Genomic DNA, 24,564 nt, shown 5'->3' with positions numbered 1-24,564 from the left:
TGGAAATAACATTAAAAGGGTGTACTTAACTTCAAAGCCTAACTGGATGATAATGTCCATATAACAAGTTCAGATGGAACAGAACTTAAATTGTAAGGGAGTTTTATTCACTCACAAACTATACTGCTGTATAATAAACATCCACAAAATGACTTATTCTGGAATATAAAATACATTTAAGGGTGCTTTCACACCTATTAGTCCGTTTGCTTGGTCCGAATCAGTGGATGAGTTGCTACTTTGTTGCATTTTTCATTAGGTCCGGTTAGTGTTCACACGGTCCTGTTTTAAGCGAACCAATGTTAGAAAAAAAAAAAAAACTGACATAAAAAAAAAAAACAATGACACGCGGTCATACAGGTTGTTAATCTATTGGACAGAAAATGTGTGAGGGAAAATCACTTTCTTGTCACGAACAAAAATGGACAGCAGCGATCGCAAAAGGCTACTACCTTTAATTGTTATGATTTGGTGTTGCACGACCACGTTTTTTGCACCCTAAGACATGTTGTCTCATAGCCTATAACAATATCCTACTCCATAATATTCAAATCTCACTCAAACATACTTCATATACTGAAGCAACCACAGATTGACCTTAATATTGAACAATACAGTTTCTAGCTTGTTGAACCCAGTCAGCTGTTCGCTTCTTTTGCGAGTGTTGTCTGCCATATATCCCCGGAGCAAACACTGCTGCTGCTACCGCTAACGCTGCTGCTAGCTGTGTGCTTTGCTTGCATGAGATATTTTGGGCTGGAAGTACTCCGCTAATAACTAAACTCAGCCTGACAATCAGTAGGCTACACACAGCCTTAGTTTTGTCAACGGACCCGTCTCGAAACTTTTTAAAATTGAACTTCCCATCTAAAATCCCTCTCTCCAACATTCAGCTACCATCTGCAGTCAAAATCATGTGACAACTCCCAGGGTCAAAAAGAAACCTGCGTTAACGGCCCTTTTTTATTTTTTGTCGCGTTAAAAATAGATTGCGTTAACGCGTTATTGACTTTGACAGCCCTACTAATAATGTACTGTGAATTCCTTGTTCCTGAATAGACACATCCTTACCTGCACAGGTATACTGTTCAAACTTGTATCCCCAGTACATCATCTCCTCATGACTCTCAGCACGGTTCTCCCGGGCTGTGCGAGCTGCCTCAGTTTCCACCTCGCTGATATACAGAGTGCCCCCCAGCCTGGAAATGGCCAGCAGCCAGCCCTCACGCATCTCATACGGTGTGGTCAACAGCTTCGTCAGATGACCCCGCCAAGTCACAAAGTCTACCTCCAAATCACTGGGAGAGGGAAGGGGAGGTGGATCAAAGGCTGTGTTGAACATAATTTGCATTATGATATGCTCTGTAGCACTTTGAGATTGCTGTAATGTAAAGTGCAATACAAACATTTATTATTATTATTATTAACAGACAACGCTGAAGTTATAATCACGGTTTGGACTGCAACAGCTTACCATGGGGACGAGGCTACTGTTCCCTTTGACTGAACTTTGGCTCTGTTTAACAGGATCCATTTCAGGATGTGATCCAGTTTCTCCTTCACCCCATCATCTCTTTTTACAAAGCGGTCTTTGTAGCCAGCTCTCAGGTCAAAATTTGGACTCTTCTCTGGCTCTATGTAATATCTCAGCTGCCTTGCATCATTGAAAAAACGACGCTGAGAGTCCAAGGAGAAGTGACCGAGCTCCACAGGTTGTTTGTACAAGGGGAAGTCTCTTTCATATAGTTGTCGTCTGGTGCCAAGTGTCTGGGGGGCTGTTGGGGGTGGTCCAGCAGAAGAACCAGCTTGGTGGTGTTGGTTCTCGCATCTGAAACGTTTAGGTTGAAAGTGACCTCCACAACTCTCATCCCTGTTTCGCCTGTATGTGGCTGACTGATGGTGACTGAAGTTTGGATTTGGGGGTCTGTGCTGACGTTGGTCCATACTGTAGCTACATAAGAGAGAGAAACATACTTAAAAATTGACAAATACATTTCTCTAATAATGCCAGGAATCTCTATGTGTGTGTAAATGTGAATGGGTTTAGTCAATCCCGATCAACTCAAGAACCGGGCACTCTGCAAAGTTCATATTTGGCATGTGTCCTCTTTATAACCCAACGGAGTGCAGTTGTTTGTGCAGCTGACGTTGTTTGGATAAGCATTTCAACATAAAATAATTTGCTGCAGCTTGGCTTGCTCTATTCGCGTCACAGCCCCTTCACTCTGATTGGTCATCTGGTCTGCAGTGAGTTTCCTATGAATATCTCAACTCGAGAACCAGGCACACAGTTAATATTTTCCAGGTGTCATTTTTATAATCCAACAGAGTGCAGTAGGATACCGCGATTGCACTAATGCGATTAACAAAGACATTGGCAATTAAATTAAACTAGACTAAGCCCAGTAAGGAAAATAGAGAAATTCTGTTTTGTTATTCAAAATGGTATTCGCTTTTACAACTGACCGGTCGTTTTTTTTCACATGCTGTAGCAACAACTAATGACGTTTGAAAAACGATCTAGTTAGACCGGAAACAAAACAACAGGCATGCCACCACACACTTGTTTGGGCTTGTGAGCTGGCTAAAGATAGTAGGCTGACTTTAAAAAATATGTTTTGAGTGGATGGCGAGCGCGAGACGCGGAAATGGATGAATGGCCAATAAGATTCTGAATGGTATGAAGTATACTTTAAAAAAGTTGCCAAATGGTTCCATTGACAAGACCAGTGACACCTCACACCTTCGGTGAGCACAACCATTGTGCTCTCACATATATATTTAAGGTTCCTCCAGTAGGAGAGAACTGTGGAAGAAATTTAGATTTCCTGTGTGCTTACATTATTCACTAATCAAGAGAACTAGTCATTGGATACTAGTTAGTATGTTCTCATGTAAGCTTGCTATTAATAAGAGTAGATTGTGTCTATGTGTCAGGGTTAATAGATGTTTGAGATCAGGAGAAAGTACTGGCAAAATGGTCCTTGTCATGACTACAAGGAGAGCTCCAACTATGAACGCTTTAGTCTGAGTGGTCATGTGTTGGGAGCTGTGAATCTCTTTCTCTGAGACTGTTGTAACGTCATTAGGGCTGCACGATTAATGTAATTTTAATCACGATCACGATTTCGGCTTCCCACGATCAAATTCACGTGATCGAGCGATATTTTCAATGCGTCATTCCGTTAATAGAACGCTCTGTATCAAAGTTATTTTTTGCAAAGCCAATCTAGCGCTCCATAAACCAATAAGTACGTTCGACATCGGCTGCGGCTGCATGCAACGACCAGCGAGAGTTGCCGCTTGCAGTTGGGGAGGAGTTATAAACGGCTCTGTAAAGTCTGAATATTTGTCATTTTATGTATTGGGCTATGATAAACTCTTTCTCCAATCTGTAGGCTGCAGCCGGCTACGGTGCTGCATGGAGTCGAGTAAATTTATAAAACGCATATATATGTCTGCATTTGTACCTCCCGTTCACACTAATACAGCGTAATCGGACACTGAAAACTGAGCTTTTCGAATACGCTCTCCCAGCCGGAGACATTTGAAAACGCTGGGTTTGCGTAGTAGGCTAGTGTGGACGGGGTCCACCGAGCTTTTCAGATACTATGACGTTCAGTTGCTATGGCATTGGGGGTAGCTTTAGCTAATGTCAAGATGAACATGGAAGGTGAAAGAAATATGCTGCTCCATCTCTATAATTTATTTACCAGTTTAGTTAGTGTAGGCTACTTCAGGTACAAGTATTAGCTTATCATTTAATAGATAGCCTATGCGTTACTCCTACGCAGAAGGTGATTTTTGTAGCCTGCTCGGTGTGCCTGAACGATAGGGGGACAAGGCAGAGGAGACGGTTTAAACCAAACATAGAGCGGCGGTTCTGGGTGAGACCTGGCTGAACAGCTAGCTGGTGGGACAATTTTAAAACACCAAATAGTATTGCCAGAGGAGTATGTAAACAGGGCACCGTGGCGGGAGGGAAGGTCAGGAGTGGCGTAACCATGACAACGATTGTCATGTACCGTGTTAGTGTGGACGGTAAACATTTGGAAAATTATATGAAAACGCTAGTGTGGACGGAGATCGTTTGTTTTTTATTGATTGTATATTTTGAGTTTTATTTACATCCATTCTGCAGGTACAATACATTGTGACAATCAAATTTGATTAGGTTAAAATCAACAAATAATCGTGATAATTAATCGTGATCTCAATATTGATCAAAATAATCGTGATTATCATTTTGGCTATAATCGTGCAGCCCTAAACTTCATTACTGCCTGACTGTCAATATCTATGTTTACATTCTTGTGCCCTATAAAAGATGGTCCTCCGGCCTTCAGAGCAGAGAGAGACATGATTGAGACCTAAGCCTGGTGTTGTGTTGTCATTTATTGTCAGAAGTCTGGTTTTCTCTCCCAATCTGCAGATTGATGAATACTTATTAAAATCCAGAACTCAACTGAACTTAGTCACTCCGTTTATGAAGAGACGGACAAAACACTTTCTTCATCAGAACTTATCGTTTTTGTTAGTATTCTTCTTATTATTTTCTTCTCCACTAAATGGCTCAATAGCTCAAAAAGTCCTGGACTCGATTTTTTCCAATTTGACCCAATAATACAACAGGTCACTCATCAATTCCAGACGGCTATTGGCCCATGTGCGCCCATAGATGGCGCTATAAAACACGCCCAAAGTCTACATGATTTCCCCAGCGCCCCATTACTCTCTAATGCCTTATTTCTCACGGGGAACAAAAAAGCCTCAAGAACCCATAAGGTCCGCCATGATAGATTTTGCTGTACAGTCCAAATTTGGTACAACCTTCAAAACCCTTCTCCTCATGAACCATAGATCCAATCGACTTGAAATTTGTTACAGATGTGTAGAATACATGTTTTTATAAATGGTCAAATTGAATAAGAAATGCAATACAAAATGGCTGAAAGGGGTGTATTTATGTAAATGTCCACATTGCCACAATATCTTTGTGTCAATAAATATAATTAAATTTTGACTCATGGTTTTTCAAACCTAATAGGGTTCAAGACGACATCACTCAGAAGTACCATAAACAATTTCACCTTGGTATGTCTATATATGATTGAATTAAATTGAATTGCTCCACAGCGCGCGCTCCAAATTCTCACAGGCTCATCCTGCTCCTTGACACTAGGGTGACCACCTGTCCCGCTTTGCGTTGTGTCACAGAGCATTTTCACCCCTTGTCCCGCACGTCGCATATTGAATATGCTGTGCGATACAGCGCAAAGAGGGACAGGTGGTCAACCTACTTGACACACGCGCGAGCCTGGCGAGACGCACACACATCCTTTCTGGAAATGTTGATTTGGGTCGAGAAAGTGTTTGTTATAAGCCTATGCGCCAGGGAGACCGCATAAGCTTATATAGGCGGCAGCCATGTTTTGGTCGCGTCATGTTCATAAGTTCACCATTTCACAGTTCGGTCGACACCAAAAATGTAGAGGAGGGCAGGCTTTAGGAGATGTGGGAATTGTGCTTTTAGCCAGATGCTCCGATTATTTTTGTGATTTGTGGAAAACTTGCAAGTGGAGTGAGACTGCGTCCCGGGGGTACATTGTTTTGACTTAGCCTCAGTGACAGACTCGGCTTGCTCACTCACTGGCAGTGTACAACGATATTGTCATTCACTAAATTCTTGTCCTAAAACGTCAGGGAGGGCTGCTTTTTGTAGACAAGAGTCTGCTGAAGATAGCCATTATATAAGATCTTTCAAAACAAGCCTATTTCATTTGTCATTTTCCTGAGAAAGCGACCTACATTAGCCAGGCTAGTTTCACTCGGTCCTATTTAAAGGTCTCTGATAGTCAGAATCACTGTTTACAGGAAAAGGTCAAGCTGGTCTTTGGTCAGATGTGTATATTGACCAGTTTAGAGCTAAATACTCTTGCCAGAGCCTGGAATCGAGCCAAATATTTGGAGTGACTTTGCATGGCCGGGTCTCCATCAGTTCAACACATTTGGATTCAAGTTCAAGTAATGCGAGTGCATTTCACAGTTAAAACTGTAGTTTATGTCAAGTGTAGATGTAAAAAGCTTCATTTTTCACAACTGATATGGATCCATTCTTCACTTTTACAGGTCTGGAAAGTCATGCAGAGGCCTGCTCAACAGAGTTCAACAGAGGATGCTGAGAGAAAAACAGATCACTTTCTGGACTACCCCCCTCTAGCTGGACAGCTTTTCTTCAGCCCCGACCCCTGGACAGCTTCAGTTGGTGACAGACATTAAGTTAAACATAGTTATGCATTAAGAGTAGAGTAAAAAAGAGACTAAATGTGTAAATGAATGTTGAAACAGTTCTCTGAGTTGGTGCATTTCAGTTTAGGCAAAGGTTGTCTTTTAAACCTCTAGGTTTAAAAATAATTCAGATTTGATTGGAACACTCTCTTTTATACATTTATAGTTGGATTTGACATTTAACAACCATCTAATTCATTAAGCAAGTTGTTTAACTCAAACAACCATAACACAGTACATATGGTATACAAAGCTGCAGTCAGATTTGGCGAAATTGTTAGCTTGAATGTTATCTTGACATATACATGGAGTCTGAAACAGCTAATTGTTATTTGCTTGAAAACATAAAAGCTTCAATGGATAAAGGAAATGTTGTTGGGGCAGTGTTCCTAGACCTAAAAAAGGCCTTTGACACGGTAAACCACAGTACTCTAATGAACAAGTTAAAACAGTTCAAAATGTCATCAGAAGCCCTGCAGTGGTTTACATCCTACCTGGAGGGGAGAGAGCAATGTGTCAGGGTCAATGGGGTCAGGTCCCATCTGCGTGCCAGCAGCATGGGAGTACCGCAAGGGTCTGTACTTGGTCCACTGTTGTTTTCTATGTATATCAATGACCTACCAAACTGCTGTCCGGGGTCCAACTGTCAAATGTATGCTGATGACACTGTTATCCATGTGTCCAGTAAAACACCCAGCTTAGCAGGTGAGCACCTGACACAAGCATTACTCAGCATCTCCAAATGGCTTGAGCTGTCTCAGTTGACCATTAATGTGAAGAAAACCGTCTCTATGTGCTTCTCCATCCGTAATAGACCTGTCACCAATGTTTTTGAGGTACGGATCAAAAATAAATTAATTGAATCAGTAAATGAAGTAAAATATCTGGGCATCATCCTGGATAAGAATTTAAAATTTATTACGCAGGTTAAGTATGTTGCAAAGAAGGTCAAACTAAATCTAAACTGTTTCCGTCTCATAAGAAGGGACTTGTCATGTCAAACGGCCAAATTATTTATGCACGCTATCATTTTTTCTCATTTGTCATACTGTATCACATCATGGTCACAAACTTCTTCTACCATATTAAAACCTATCTTTTCAATATACAAACAGACAATAAAAGTCATGGACCGGAAACCCATGAGATGGCATCACTGTGGCATTCTAAAAAAACACAACCTTCTCACCTTTGATAACTTTATTAATTTGAGTAATCTTAAATTGTTTTTCAAGTGTGTAAATAACCATGTGTCACCACTGTTGTCTGAATTGGCCATCAGACGTCAGAGCTCTCGTCGGGCAAATACACGAGCCTCCATCAATGGTGATTGTCTTGTTCCAATACACAAGACATCTTTCATGTCTGTTTTCTCGGCAAAGGGTGCAAAATTGTGGAACCTCTTGCCCACTAGTCTAAAACTAGAGACTAATAGCAACACTTTTAACAGAGAACTTAAACAACGGCTCAAATCAAATCAACAGTGCTCACACAAATAATTTACAACTGGTTTATTGTTTGATCATGCTGCCTTTGTTTTACTCTACGTAGCCTATATATATTTGACTTATTATATTGCTGCTCTGTACTCTATTGTATTCTGCATTTTTACTTTTAATTATCAGTTTTTTATCAGTATTTGATCTTGTTTCTGTTTTGTTTAGTTTATTTTGTTGTTTGTAAAAAGCCTCCTGTGGACAGGTGTTGTAAACTAGCATTTATGCTAATACACTGTAAACAATGCATCTGGTTCGTCCAATGACATTGTCATGTCCATGTCCAAATAAAATCTACTCTACTCTACTCTTGATGATGATGCGCACCCAGCTTCAAGGCAGAAAGACGCATTCCCTTTCAGGAGACTCCGAGACCTTAGTCACTGCCATCTCGTCATATCACGCAGTCGGAGCACAGCTAGATCATCAGCGTCAGCGCTCTTGGGTACCCAGCATGCAGTGCGGCATGTCAAAGAATGCCAAGACTTGTGGAAAATAGTTTGGTTACAACCGCTATGCAAGGGATTTCAGTTGTTGCGTTCGTTCAGTTAGATGTTTGTAATATTGTTGTTTGTTAGTTAAAATAATCTTGTTGGTCACCCTAAGAGTGCATGTTATGTGGTATAATCGGAAGTGAGAGTCGACCATTATAAATTAATATTGGCAAGGAGTTGAACATGGGCTGTGCTATTGACCTATTGCCAATGCCAATTGTAAATCGACTGTGGTTATGGAAAGCGGTCTTCAAACCATCTTTGAGAAATTATTGAAACAGTATTGCGATTAATGTGTTTTGATTGTGGGAGGCAATTTTTGGTCGACATCTAAACCTCATGCGTACGCTACAGCATTTCTGCTTTGGCGTGACTTGCGCTGGCGTGACTTGCGCTGGGAGGGAGGTAAACAGCATGGATTGGGATAGTGTGCGGGCAGTAGGGCTAGGCGGTATGACGGTGTATACCGGGAGAGATTTGGCTATACCGTTTCAACCGCGGTATACTGTTACACTATATTTTTGTATTACACGTGTCAATTAAGTGTCTGGTTGTTGTATTGTATATAAGCCATCATATAAATCGAATTCTTGCAATATTAAGAATTGTAGTTGAACTTTTATTTGATTTGCTATTTTTGTTTGAACTTGAAGCACATTTGCGTTGGTCTGACGGAATTTTCGATGTGGAGTATATTTTGTCTAAGCGGACCACATTCATGCCGTTGATAATTAATTATATATTTGAGGACCCATTCTGCAGGTAACCAATTCGATTTGTTGTTCAAGTTATGTCTCGTGCTGTAAAATTATTGTTGTAAAATTACACTGGTGGCGTTGCTAGCATTCTTGATCTAGGATGACTAGTGAAGGCTAACTACTTACTAACTGAGAGTGAGGTCATACCGGGAAATATCAAACTGAGGCTTTAACATATCGACCGACCTTTGACGAGGTTGATACGCCGAAACCCAAGTTATATGGATAGTAAAACTCAGACTGATCGCCTTCGCTCGTACTCGTAACTTTTTTGAGTCTTTTGTTTTTAACTGAAGTGTTGTCTCATGTGAGGCAGTTGTTTTTGTTTGTAATAAATAATCGAGTGCGATGATGAAGTACGGTATGGTTATTTTGTACCATTTCTTAATTGAATTTACAGAACAATTACTATAACGTGATATATACCGTAACCGTGATATAAAATTACTCATACGTGTGTTTTTATATAGGGTGAAATGTAATGAGAAATGTAATACAAAATGTCTGAAAGGGGTGTATTTATGTAAATGTCCACATTGCCTCAGTATCTTTGTGTCAATAAATCAAATATAATTGACTGATGGTTTTCAAACCTTATTGGGTTTAATATGACATCACTCTGAAGTACCATCAACAATTTCACCTTGGTATGTTAAAATATGATTGAATTTGAGTAGTTTAAACTTTGGCTGAATCTAACACTTCTTACCACAGAAGAAACAACTTACTTTTTGATACAGTTTTCTACACTGAACATGACAATATTCAACACTGAGAATAGCTCAATGGACTGGAAAGTATAAGATTGAAGGTTTGAATCCAGCCGCAGTCTTTTAGCCCGTCTTAAATTTGAAAATCTGTTTAGTTAAACAGGAAGACATCATTATGAAATACCATGTGCAATTTCATGCAATTCCACTTTGAAATGTCAACCGCTTCTTAACCTTTGTCCCAAAGCTGACCAAAGCTAATACTCAGCCCTTTCTACTCATAAATTCTCAACAGTTGGTGTGTAGCAGAGAGGATAGAGAGGCTGTGTCAGGCCAAATAGTGTCCTAGGGCCAAATAGTGTCCTACCTGACATCACAATGCACTCACAGAAATAAATCATGGCATATTTTATAATTAAGTATTTATATCTATTAGATTTTATTTAAATAGTCATTGTCTCAAAATGTATTTATTAGAATTCCTTAGAATTAGCATAATTCTATTAATTCTTAAATATATTAAACATAATCAATTAAAACATACTATAATGTTTTAAATATGGTTAACTGTGAAACAAGCAAGATTCAAGTGGTTAAAACATATGAGATTTGTTTACATTCAATTTTCAGTAAGTGAAATCGTTTTGAGGTGGAAATGACGTCAGACTTCGCGCTTTCCCAACGGTTTTTCTTTCCACCATTTCAACTCAGCCCTGCCTGCCGGGATCGTGACTTTTGCTCTGTAACGGTAATATATCAGCTTGTAATCCATGTACTTACTTATGTTTTACTTGTGCAGTTAATACTGTACCTCATATTTGAACAATCAAATCCAGTAAATCCGTCATGATACCAAATATTTTCGTCTAGTTTGATAGCTAGCTCTAAGTCTCACATGGTCGATGCTAGAACCTTCAGATAGGGTGGCTAATTTGTGGCTGGCGTCAGTAAAATAGGAACATAGAGTAGAGTATGTTGCCTGAGCTAGAGACTCGTAGCAAGTACTGTTCAAATTATATATACATATGTGTAGGTTTTCCTGGCTCCAAATTTAGGATTAGCTATTAGCTAACTCAGCTGTTGGTCAGGCGAATGCAAATGCTATTTTTATAGCTAAGCATTAATATGGGAGTGAACTAGTGTTGCACAGTAAACCTGTACTAAAAAGACACTTGCATAGCTTCAGTGTTCTTGTGCATACATAGGAGATAATCACTGCAAAACAGCTGCAGTTCCTGTGCAGACAGGAGAACCTAGCTGAACGCCATCTCTGTAGAACTCCATCCAGTCCAGAACCCGGGGTCCTGAAGTCTCGACTTTTACGATACTCAAACGATGCGATGTTAATATACCTCTCTGATCTGACGAGTCTGACTAGCTGTCGTGACCTCTCAGGTGGGCTTTGGCTACGATGGAGAGATGGTTGTTCTGCTAGGTTCTCCTGTCTGCACAGGAACTGCAGCTCTTTTGCAGTGATGTTAAGGAGCCTAATGACAAATCATGGTCATAATTATGTTGGCCCATGCTACAGCCCTTCACCATATATATATATATATATATATATATATATATATATATATATATATATATATATATATATGTAGACACATTGTTAAAAAATCTTGGCACATTGTTTTTTTTATGTATTTATGAATTTTTCTAATTGACTTTCTTATGTCTTTAGCAACAGGTCTCATTAGATTTTAATTTCTTAATCAAAAAATGACTTGAGTAGTGCAATACATTTACATTTAGCAGACACTCTTATCCAGAGTGACTTACAGAAAGTACAGGGACATTCCCCCGAGGCAAGTAGGGTGAAGTGCCTTGCCCAAGTACACAGTCATTTTCCACAGCCAGGAATCAAACCGGCAACCTTCTGATTAATAGCCCGCTTCCCTAACCGCTCAGCCATCTGACCCCCCAATACTCAACTCTCTCTTTCTTTTGGCTTCAGATTCCCACAGTGAAGACATGTTTTTATGTATTTTATGGTTTTCTTCATTCTTTATAGTACCATACCATTAGTAGAATAGAATATCTTTATAGTCATTGTACACATTTTTTTATTCTATAGTACTAATGGTATTTGAGCAGCCAACAGTTATGTAGCGTACTAGGGAGAGTGCGTCAGATGTTATCTCTGGCCTTGACCACACAACAAACAACCATCAATGCCCAGAACATCAGTTGGGGTAAAGATGCATACAAATATGTTAAGCCTGAGAACATATATCACTGTTATAAGTTATAGCATTTTGTGTGTCCTAAATACTTTTACAGCAGGCTGTATATCGTAAGCCTGTAAACTCAATAGGTTGGAATGGACCTGGGTTTTCCTTTATATTGTGGTGTTTGGTTTAGAAAAGGATAGCTCTAGCAATAGTTATGTTTATATGTGTACTTGTGCAGTGTTTCCTCCCTTTTTTTTTGCAGTTGGGGCAGGTCTGTCCGAACCCCCCACCCCCCGTCCAAAACAAAGTTCTAACCCAAGAATTTGGTTCATTAATCCATTCTGTATAATGCGTTGTCTTAAGGTTATTGAATATGTGACTTTCTGGTAAAGATTGCAATTATTCAAAATGTTCTGCAAACTGAAGCAAACGTCCAAAGTATGTATTGACTTTGTGCTATTTAAATAATGAATAAATGTAAATAAAAAAGTATTTGCTTTTCATACCAATTTTGAATGTGTTTTGTAGCAACCAAAACTGCAAGTTTTTACTGTAAATGTCACAGTTCACTTTTAATTATACTGTTAACAGAAGAACATTTCCACCATATTTTTTACAGTAGATTTCAGGCAACCACAGCTGCCAGTTTTTTACCTACATTTTATGGGATTTAACATCCTTAGGGTATTTATAAAAAGTACATGCATTTTATCCATTTTGAATAAATAGGGTTTATCCTGTAACCCTGCCTATAATGCATTTCAAACAAATAGTCTTTATTAACATAAACCTGCTTTTATGCATTTCAAACTAATACGTTTTATTACATTGACCAATACAAATCATATTAAGTTTATTAGTTTGTTTAAATTCAAACTTATGTAATGTAAATGAATGGAAATTCTATATGCAATTCAATTACATAAATCTAAAAGATTAGGCTTAAATATTTCTGTGAGTGTGCCGTACCGAGCGTCCGTCGCTATGCCGACCTTAAATTCCTGAGATATCTACGCGTGCTAGCAGGAAACTGTCATGGTTGCTATACTGGTTATTAGGTAGGAAGTTTTGTATTTAGGCTTATTTAAACCAGTTTATTCTACTCTACTATAAGTTTTCACTTGTTCGATAGCTGGTGCTCGCTGGCTAGTTGTTTTCATTAAAAAAATATATTATTTAGCATCAATTAAAACAGACCGGGAAGGCAACACGTATACTATTCTACCTGCGCGTGTTGCTGTCTCGGGAATGACGAACGAGTGAAAACTTTAAATAGTAGAGTAGAATAAACTGGTTTAAATAAGCCTAAATACAAAACTTCCAACCTAGTAACCAGTAAAGCAACCATGACAGTTTCCTGTTAGCACGCGTAGAAATCTCAGGAATTTAAGGTCGGCATAGCGATTCCTTGCTTTGGAACGGCATTGTGACGTCAGGTAGGACACTATTTGGCCCTAGGACACTATTTGGTCTGACAGCTGCATTGAAACCTTATGCTCATGAGTTCAAATCCCCATTCAGCCTATTGTAGTTGGCCCAACATGAAGTAGTTTTGCTCTCTTGTTGTCCTTGACCTTCTACAATGTACATTTTTATAATATTTTGCCATTTTGCGGAGAAACCCGCATTGCTACTAGCAGCTATATTTATTATTTGTATTTATTTTCCCACCCCTAAGGATCTGTCAATATTAGGACTAAATAGACAATGTGGGTGTTAAAAATGTTGTCTTGGTAGCGATTGAGTTGCTTGTATTTTTATTTACGTTCCGTTGCACGGTTTAGGCTGAACTTACGTTTTTGTGGCAAAAAGTGCCGTGTGTCAACAACGGGGACTCAGTGGTACCAACATCACAACGACGCATGGATACAACGTGTATAGATGTGCTGTTGCATAGCGAGTATCGTATGTACCATGGTGTACTAGCAGCATCATAAATGTACATTTAAGCAAATCAAGACTTGCATGTCCAGTCAGTAATGTCACATTAAATATTGTATTTAAACTCAAGCTTGTGTGGTGCGTCGCTGTCTTCAGTGCCACAGCCTAAACTTTATATCAACAGAAACGTTCTCAATTCCGGCGCTTTCAAACAATCCCCTCAATCAGTGAAGTTTGGCTAGCCACCACAACTAGCTTGCTTGTATCAAACTTATTTTGAATTAGCAATTTCTACATAAATAGATCCAAAGCTTATTTACGTTTTTAGGGGCATATTTTTAGTTAGCAGATGGTACTGTTTGAATCGTGATTCCATCTGAAATACTGCCGGTGACAACGTTATTACAGTAGCTTGTTTCAAAGGGGGTTAGTGAATTATGCAATATGAGAAGGCTAAATGCTTGAAAAATGTCACTAGAAGAGAAAAACTTAAGGGGACGGACCCACCTGCAACCGATGCAAGCAAGCAGACCCTACAATTTCCCCAGAAATGTTACCCTCTCAAGTTATTTTTCCACCCAAGCATCCATCAATATTTAGACTACATAGAAAACGTTGGAGTCAAACGTTTCGACTTGGTAGTGATTGAGTTGCTTGTATTTTTATTTATGTTCCGTTGCATGGTTTAAGTTTAAATTACGTTTTTGTGGCGAAAAGTGAAGCTGACGGTGGCTAACTTGCTAGCCACAGTCACTGACGTGAGTTATACGTCACTAACGTCAGAAAAACACGCGTGACTACCTCTAGCAGAACATTAGTTTAGCAGCTCGTTAAAGGTCACATGATATGCTGTTTTTGGATGCTTTTATATAGGCCTTAGTGGTCCCCTAATAGTGTATAGAGTCTCTTTCCCGAAATTCAGCCTTGGTGCATAATTACAGCCACTACGAGCAGTCCCACAATGAGCATTCCACAAGACGCTGTTTCTGTGTCTGTAGCTTTAAATGCTAATGAGGAGGAGAGAGGCAGCACCATGAGCTAATGTTTACAGTGGATGTATTGTAAGGGCTCGTAGCCCCGTTGCTGTATGCCTCGAATTTGCCATTTCTCATCTGATCACCCTTGTTTGCAGGGGTGCACACTCATAGTAATTTCAATAAGGGGAAAGGCGGATATCGAGCGTGTCATAACACCAAGAGCAGAACGGTTATCCAAATAACAAAGAAGTGTACAACACTCGCGTTACAGCATGTGTATTCACACACATACTTGATGCCATCTACCTTTACATTAGCAACAGTAACTCAGCCGTTAGCTGCAGAGCTAATGTTACAGACACATTCTAAGGGTAGCAAGCTTGGTAACCAGAGCAACAAACTGATATAGCGTTAGTTAACTTACTTGTCTGAGGTTTGTAGCTGGACCAAAGAGAGTAAGTACTGATCCAGAATTATATATCAGCAAGGCCATCTTTGTATTAGGTCAAGTTGAGGAAACTGTTGTGGCTGAAATGTTTGGCGCAGACAAACAAAACTTTGGGAAGTTGTGTCAGCACATTTCCAGAGAAAATTAAATTAAGACACTGGGTCTTCAGAGGCTCAGATGAAGGAACTGTAAAAAGACTTGTTTTACTTTGTACATCCAAACTGAGCAAATGTAATGCTTTATTTGCAAACCATGATGTCTCTCAAGGATAAAAACACTTGCATGGTCGTAGCTCAGTTTCTTATGGGCGGACCAGATTCTATGGGCGGGCATGGCAGAGAGAGTGGAGGTAACCTTCCCTATTGTTACGTCACAATAGGGGATTTTCAAAACGGAGCGTTTGAGCTTTCATTTTCTCAAAGGCGGAAAAGAATACCCAGGGCTTGGTTTACACCTATCGAAATGTCTAGCCACTGGGGGACCAAAGGCAGGCTAGGGGAACTCATATAAATGTTAAATAACCTCCTGAAGTGAAGTTTTCATGTCATGTGACCTTTAACTTCTGGGAGATAGCTATGCAACAGTGCGTGTCCACTGCAGCGACGCGAATCGCTTGCCATCGCTCGCCTTCCCACAGTTCATCACACTCGGGGGCATTTCAAACAGATGAATGTAAAATGTAGTTCTCTAAAATCACTGTTGTAGTTGTCATGGCCAAGTGTGCAGACTTGGGTTTACGTAGTTGCAATATCGATCAAAGAACAACTTGTATACAAAATAAAAAACGTTTTACTATATTCCTCAGTCTCTGCTAATCTGTCGATACGATAGTGAGTTCCAGCCGGGCTAGCTAGCTAGCTAGTTACTACAGAACGAAGTTACGTAATGTCACTAGACTGAATTAGAAAGTACAAGCACCAACAACTTCGGCAACCTTGCGCCATGCATCGTTTTTTTATTATTAACATCTCTGTACAAATACAGCTATGTATCGTACAGGACTGGGTAAGCAGCCACACAAACAATTAGTTGCTCCTCCACCTTGAAACCTAGAAATGTTTACCATGGTTGCTACGTTACGAGAAACAAGAAAACACTCAGATTGGCCATCATCAGTGAAAATCGCTCCACATTTGCATAAAGTTGAGAAAATCTCAACTCTGTCGCGTTGCGTCGCTACCCACAATGAACTACGCAAGCGATTTGCTTGGCTCCATAAAAAATGAATGGAAAACATGTTGTCGCTCGCATTGCGTCGCTGCAGTGGACACGCACTGTAACTATAGCTTTACTGCAAGGCAGCTGCAGAAACGCCACAAGCAAAGAGGCCGGGGTAATTACTATTTACTTATTTTACTTTGTGATATGAAACATACAAGTGTAATGTAATGTACAATATAAGCTGATATAAAGGAAGTACATCTACTTTCGGAAACAGTATTTCACTAAAGCATTAGCATCATGACATTAGCCTGTGTTGCCCGGGCAACACATACTACTACAGCGGCCTACGAGGCATCTGTTTTCATTGTTAAAATTCCTCACAAATGTGTTTTCGTTGTAGGATTTATTATGACTTTAGATTACTAGTAAACAATTTGTTGGTGAAATTATCATTACCTGTGGTTTCAAAACACTGTTGCTCACTGCAACGCTGTAGCCTATGCGAGACATATTAGCTAACAAAAACATCTCCACAGCTGTTTAGGAAGTCAAGCGGCGACAAAACATGTTCGGCACTCCCCTTACTTAAATCAAAAGGTCTTTCTATAGGTGAAACTATCTGACTACTGACCTGAACTTCATTGCCACAGCCTAAACTTTGTCAATCTGTCATGAAAACAATTAATTTCAGCCTAAACCGTACGTTAAATCGAAACGTTAAATCAAATTCAACCAATCCAATCGCTAGCTACCAAGACGAACACAGCAGTAGTAGTCTAGTGTACTGTAGTTGTACAATTTACCGGGGCAGCTTCTCCACACAGGGCTACATCGAATTTTGCGTTGTTACTGACAATGATCACTACCAGTGAGCTTTTTGTGAATGAGCAATTTTCCACTGAATAAATGTCAAGCCTTTTTAAGTTTTTGGGGGCATATTTTCAGTTAGCAGATGGTAGAGCTACAGTAGGCTACTGTTTGAATCGCGATTTCATCTGAGATAGCTACTGTATTGCCGGTAATGTCGTTGTTGGAATTATCTTCAAAGGGGGTTCTTTATTAATGAATGAATCACTTCACTCTTAGTATTTTGAGTTGTAAATGAGCAGCAAAAATATGCTTTTAAATCTATGTAATCTTTATAAATAATAAGTATGCATTTTTATATAAAATATACTGAAATATCAGTTGTAAAAATGTCATTAAAAAATTGACCCCTCTGCAACCGACAAGCAAGCACACCCTACAATTTCCCCAGAAATTGTACCCTCTCTAGTTATTATTGGTGGCCAAGCAGCGAAGCCGCGAAGCCACTTAAGTGTTTCTACCTTTTCTTATTGGTGGCCAAGCAGCAAAGCTGCAGAGCCACTTAAGTGTTTCTAAATTTTCGTATTATTATTAATACGCCGCGAAGCAGCTTTATGTTCACCAAGTTTCATGTCTCCCATTGGAGCACTCTAGCACTACCAACTGGTCAAAGTTGGACTTTTGTTTACACATGTAACCTTTGAACCATATGGCGATTTTTAAAAGGGAGGTACCATTGTATTCCCACACACCCTGTGACGTAAATTTCCGGATATATTTTCCACCATTTTGAATTTTAAGGAAACACGTTTTCTCGCTTCTCATCCTACAATTTTTGTCCAATCTTTCCCAGAATTGGCACACACGATCGTCAGAGCAACCCTCACTCAGGTGTTATATGGATTTTTTATTTTCAAAACCGTTTGTCCGGTACAGCCAATCAAAATTGGCAACCAAGCAACTAAACAGGATGTTGGGTCATATCTCAGCAACTCTTTGAGAAATCAACACCAAACTTGGTATCTCGACTCAGACCCTCTTTTGAAGATGTGCAAACAATTTGGTGTCTTGTGACCACTGGGAGTGGTCACAGGAAGCAAAAATGCGTTTTGGCCAATAACTGTTGATTAGTTTGCCTTTATTAAGTGTAGGGCTGTCCCCGACTAAGATTTTCTTTGGTCGACCAAGACTCGACAAAAACGACTGAAAATCGACTAATTGAACTTTGAAACGCTTAAAAAAAAAAAAAGTACAAACATTTTTGCGATCTGACTCAATGGCTGCTGGACATTGCAGATTCAGCCGCTAATAGCCTACTATTAATAAGACTCGTATCACCAGTCCTGTTGTAACCAAATGCAGATGGTATTTAGTATCTCTTACAATGTACTACAAATAAAAAATATTGTTTGTTTCACATGCAAATCATCAGAGTGCGCTTATCACTGCCTGAACTTGCAGCATGCGAACTTACGTAGAAGCTGAGTGGGGAACGTTGCAACAGAGAAAGATTTTGTTGTCTTGGCCGGAGAAGATAATGTCATTCGATTTGGATGTGATTCTTATAATAGGCATATTAATTTTTCAACCCAGTGCGTTAGCATGAGCGAAGTAGGGCTAGACCAACTTACGTTTTTCAGGTGGTAAGCTACATCGTATTCAACGTCGAACTATGAAAAATAAACCGTTGTTGGCAGAGTTTGCATTCAACGTTTTTCGAGTCACCCGGTACTTTGTAAATGTACTTTAATGAAATGCTGCCATACCACAGATTTCTTTACCATTTTGACTAATAACACCGACAAAGTAGGCTATGGCAGAGTTTGTGGTTCTGCAGTCAACTGTGCTCGTGCCGTGTGCAAAATACCAAACCAAAACAAAGGGAAAACAGTATCTAAAGGAAAAACAGTAACACCTTTTTTTATTTTTTATTATATATTTTTAGAGTTTGATTATTGTCTTAAATAATATAATCTACAATTTCTGTTGAACATTTCGTTAATTCATCAATGATGATACAAGCAGGAATCAGATCTCACACTGCCATATGGCAGCTTGACTAAAAAAATCTTAGTCGACCAAGAGCATTCGACCAGAAAATCGACTAGTCGACTAAATGGGGACAGCCCTATCAGTGTCAAACTTTTTAAAAACGTGTTCACAATAACTTAACATTGTTAAACGTTAATGAGGGTATTCACAATATATTTAGAACTAGAGAGGGTACAATTTCTGGGGAAATTTCTAGGGGAAATTTCTGGGGAAATTGTAGAGTGTGCTTGCTTGCGTTGGTTGCAGGGGCCCGTATTTAAATTACATTTTACAGCTGATATTTCTGTATATTTTATATAAAAATGTATAGCCTACTTATTTATAAGGATTACATATATTTAAAAGCATTTTTTGTTTTTACTCATTTACAACTCAAAATACTTGGAGTGAAGAAATAGTTGTCTTCTCATTTCCCCTGCAAGAAGGAATGGTGATCAGCAACAATAGTTGAATCAAAACTTAATACATATGGCAGACCGGTGTAAAAATTTACCTAATCTCTATGACTCAACTCTTTACTGCCTGAGCCAAAATTCTGAACATTCCATATGCTGTTGAAATATGATATTCATATTAATATTTTATGAATTTTCATGTTAAATCATACACCTTAACTGTTTATACCATATTGAAGAGGAGAACCAGGGGATTTTTATGATGTGAATAAATATATGATTACTTAAGGCAAATCATATTTTATCAAGGTGATTTCAGACAGCCATTTTTTACAAAAACTTCTCCATCCACCATACCTCATCAGACAATTTAATTTTTAAACCCTTTAAGTAGGTGGAATATCCACAAACCTGTGGGCAATGTAGAACAGAAGACAGATTAGAAATATCATATTTTGAAAAAAAATTGACCATTCTAGTGACTAATGGAGACATATGGGAAACCGGAACAGTAGCTAGCGCTATGGCTGGATACTCCTCTCGATAACTAAAAAACGTTAGAGTTTCTTCCATATTCGACCGACTTGTCCAAACAAGGCATGTGCATTTAGCTTACAGTGTACATAATCTAGCTAGTTAATGTTGTTTTTCCAAGTTTTTTAGAAATCTGCTCAAATCGAGGCTAAACAGTGCTAGTCAGAGCTGCCTGTCACGGCCAAGCCGGACACGTAATTCTTTCCTGAAAAAACTTGCGTCACTCCCAAAAACCAATTCTTTGTAAGTAAAAAGTTTAGACTTTTAATTTACAATATTGACAACACATGTTAAGGAACTCATAATATCGTCTCCGATTTCAATTCAAAGCTGTAATTCTAACACTGCAGGCAATCTCCCATGGTCTCAGCAGAATGAATGGAGGTCTATGGAGCTATACCGCTCAAAATCTACTTTTCTCAGGATATAATGTTTTGTCTAGTAATTTGAATTCTGAATTCGAAAGGGGAGGCAAAAAAAATACACACCACTCGGTGTTAGATTTTTTTTAAAGTCGCCTTTCCGTTCTAAAAAGCCTTTGAAGATGTCATTTACGTCATACACATCGTACGACCAGAGCTACTGCTTGACGGCAAGGTCTGGTTACTTCCACTTTTCTCTCGAGGCATCGACAACACAGCGGACAGGTTAGGCTCTCCCTGTCAATACACATGCTAGAAAGAGTTTTGGCTTGCTAATGTTGTTGCTAATGTTGCTAATACTCTAACATTCTGGTTCTGCTTCGGATGCCATCAAGCAAGAGCTCTGGTCGTAGTCAGTCGTTCACTAACCAATCAGCATTCTTTTGCAGAGTGCTAGCGTGTTATGGGCAACAGCGACTTACCCTGTAAGAAATCGAAAGGACATAAGTACTTGTTCATTCAACTTTTGACCTGTAATCTATGTTGAACATGCAAAAACTACAATCAAATTTGAGATTTATCAACGACAATCAGGCGAAAGAGACAAATGTAGCCGTTAGCTCCATAGACTCCCATTCATTTTGCACTCGACTGCGATCACTCCTAGTGGAACTCTGGTGGAACTGCAACAAAATTCGGTACAATGGGGCTTAATAGGGAGTGGCAAGGCTCTCCTTAAACAGGCTCTGATTTATTTTCCCCTCCCAGTAACCCCTTAACCAATGATAGGTACTTTGAGCTTAAGTTGTCATAAGTATCTGGCAGTTTTCAGAAATAAAATCGGTGATTGGACGGCAAAGATTAAGAAGGAAACCATGGGCATTTTAATGTACATATTTGAATGGTCTGGCAGGAAAGGGTTAAACGTCATTGTAAGTTTTTCCCTTCTCGTGATATTTTCAGGCATTTAGCCTACTCCTATTGCATTCATTCATAATAAAGAACCCCCTTTTGAAGCTTATTTTAACAACGACGTTAACAGCAGTAGCTATCTCAGATGGCATTGCGATTCAAATAGTATCATAGGCTAACTGAAAATATGCCCCCAAAAACATAAATAAGCTTGACATTTATTTATGGGAAAATCACTCATTCATAAACATGTCAGTGGTAACCATCATTGTCAGTAACAAGGCAAAATGCGATATAGCCCTGCTGTGTGGAGAAGCTGCCCCGGTAAATTGTAGGCTACTACTACTAGACTGGCTTGGTAGCGATTGCGTTGGTTGAATTCGATTTAACGTTACTTTCGTTGTACGGTCTAGGCTGAAATTATTTTCATGAACAGATTGACAAAGTTTAGGCTGTGGCAATTGAGTTCAGGTTAGTAGTCAATAGTCAGATAGTTTCACCTATTTAAAAAGTTTTGATTTAAGGAAGGGTAGTGCCGAACATGTGCCGCCGTTTGACTTCCTACTAGTACTGAAAACAGCTGTGGAGATGTTTTTGTTAGCTACTAGACTAGGCTACAACGTTGCAGTGAGCTACACTGGTTTGAAACCACAGGTAATGATAATTTCACCCACAAATTGTTTACTTGTAATCTAATGTCATAATAAATCCTACAACGAAAATGTATTTGTGAGGAATGTTAATTTTAACAATCGAAAACAGATGCATCATAGACCACTGTAGTATGTGTTGCCTGGGCAACAGAGGCTAATGTCACGATGCTAATGCTTCAGTGAAATAGTAGACTACCGTTTCCGAAAGTAGATTTACTTCCTTAATAATATTAGCTTGTATCGTACATTACACATTACAATTGTGTGTCATATCACAAAGTAAAATGAACAAACAGTTATCACCTAAGCCTCTTTGCTTGTGGCGTTTCTGCAGCTGCCTTGCAGTAAAGCAGTTAGCCTAGCCATCTCCCAGAAGTTAACGAGCTGCTAAACTAATGTTCTGTTAGAGATAGTCACGGGAGTATTCGTGACGTTAGTGGCGTCAGTGACTGTGGCTAGCAAGTTAGCCACCGTTAGCTTCACTTTTCGCCACAAAAACGTAATTTCTACTTGAACCGTGCAACGGAACGTAAATCCCAATACAAGCAACTCAATTGCTACCAAGACGAAACGTTTGACACCTAGGTTGTCTGTGTAGTCCAAATATTAACAAAGTTTTAGGGGGGCAAAAATTAATAATAATAATAACTAGAAAAGGCTGTTCCTGCAAAACAGCAGTGAGAATACTGAAAACCTGAATGGGGATAGCTGACCATGCTAAAAAAGCTGAAAATTTTCAGAAAGTTATAAGCTGAAGCTTCAAAGCGACCAAAAGGTATTTTTAATAGGGCCTGAAGCTGGACAAAGGCATAAAACTACAGAAAAGAGAAGAAAAACGCTAAACAAATTTGCTGGAGTTTCAAAAGGCCTGAAATGTATGTTAGAAAGGACCTGCAGCAAGATGAAGGGAGAGAAGTACAGAAAAGAGGGAAAAAATGCAAAAGTACTGTCAGTTAAAAGGTACCGCTGTGAAAGGTATTTTTAAAAGGACCTGGTGCAAGATGAAGGCAGAAAACAGAAGAAAAGAAGAAGAAAAATGCAAAACAAAAAGTCGAAAATTTCAGAAAGATGAGCTGCAGGAAAATTTGAAAATTGAGCAGAAAACCAGTAGCTGAAGTCTGGGTTGAACGAATTTGAAGGTAAAAGGACAACACTGGAATGATTTGAACTTGCTGGAAAAACGTAGCTACCGTTGGTCATTGGCAACTAGGCCTGTCGCCATAGTAAATATATTGACTTATTGCACGGTATATGGAAATGAGTGCAATAATTTTTGGTGTCGCAATATATTGCAACTGATCATTTTGATTATTAAATAATGATTATATTACATTTGACATAAGAACACATTTTAGTCGATCCCGCTGCCTCAGTCATCTTGTTTGCTTTCTGTTTCGAAAGCGTAGGTGTCTCCAGACACAAAGAGTGGACACCGACAGGTGAAGAGAAGGCGTGAACTCACTGTGTTGTAAAGTGTTCTGTTTCGTGACACCTACAGCTAGTTAGGAAGAACAAGTAATATTGACTTGGTTTCAAAGCTGCAATCTTCAACTCCGGTGTGGGAACATTTAGTCTTTAAGCCGAATGAGATGAGAGCCAACTAACGTGAACGAGCCGGTATGTCGACTTAAAAACTGTGTAAACTAAAAGAGGCAACTAACCTTACATCACACCTAGCAATACATAACTATCCCACCCAGTTTTTCAACCTGTGAACAACAACGGCAGCTGGAGCTGGAAAGGGGTCTTCCATAGTTCTGTTACAGATGCCTTTTCCCAACAGTTCAAATATAAACGTGACAGCACGAAATGGCGCACACTCACGTGATAGCGTAACTCGCTATATAGCCAACGAGATGCAGCCATCATTCAACTTTTGACCTGTAATCTATGTTGAACATGCAAAAACTACAATCAAATTTGAGATTTATCAACGACAATCAGGCGAAAGAGACAAATGTAGCCGTTAGCTCCATAGACTCCCATTCAACATGCACTCGCTCGCGATCACCCCCAGTGGAACTCTGGTTGAACTGCAACCAAATTCGGTACAATGGGGCTTAATAGGGAGTGGCAAGGCTCTCCTTAAACAGGCTCTGTCTATACGCTGCTGTCCATTGTTGTTCGTGACAAGGAATTGATTTTCCCTCACACATTTTCTGTCCAATAGATTAACAACCTGTATGACCGCGTGTATGGAGGACCAAACCTGCCATATTTAAAAATGAATGAATGAATAAATAAATGTCCACATCCATGCATTTAGACATAAATAAATAAATACATGTACTAATTAATGCACAATTGTCAATCAATATTACCTTATAATTTACATGTATTTATGTATTTATTTGTGTATTCATTTATTTATTCATTCATGTATTCATTCATTTATTCATTCATGTGTTCATTCATTTATTCATTCATTTATTCATTCATTTATTCATTCATTCATTCAT

At 39.2% G+C, this 24,564-nt stretch overlaps 1 protein-coding gene across 2 annotated transcripts in view; it reads right to left on the bottom strand.

Moving 5' to 3' along the window:
- The window catches only part of dxo (decapping exoribonuclease), a 30,438-nt gene that overhangs the window by 3,979 nt on the left and 1,895 nt on the right, over positions 1–24,564 (bottom strand). For both annotated transcript variants that reach the window (XM_084677524.1, XM_084677525.1), the window contains exons 2-3: positions 1,475–1,951; positions 1,072–1,298 (exon numbers count right to left, since the gene is read on the bottom strand). In XM_084677524.1, the coding sequence (XP_084533650.1) occupies positions 1,072–1,298; positions 1,475–1,944 (697 nt within the window). In that variant the 5' untranslated portion in view covers positions 1,945–1,951. The remainder of the gene's footprint in view (positions 1–1,071; positions 1,299–1,474; positions 1,952–24,564) is intronic.

Source organism: Hypomesus nipponensis, chromosome 17, assembly GCF_054491055.1.
Source record: "Hypomesus nipponensis isolate SF chromosome 17, ASM5449105v1, whole genome shotgun sequence".
Lineage (NCBI taxonomy): Eukaryota > Metazoa > Chordata > Actinopteri > Osmeriformes > Osmeridae > Hypomesus > Hypomesus nipponensis.
This window is presented reverse-complemented; position numbering and strand designations above follow the sequence as displayed.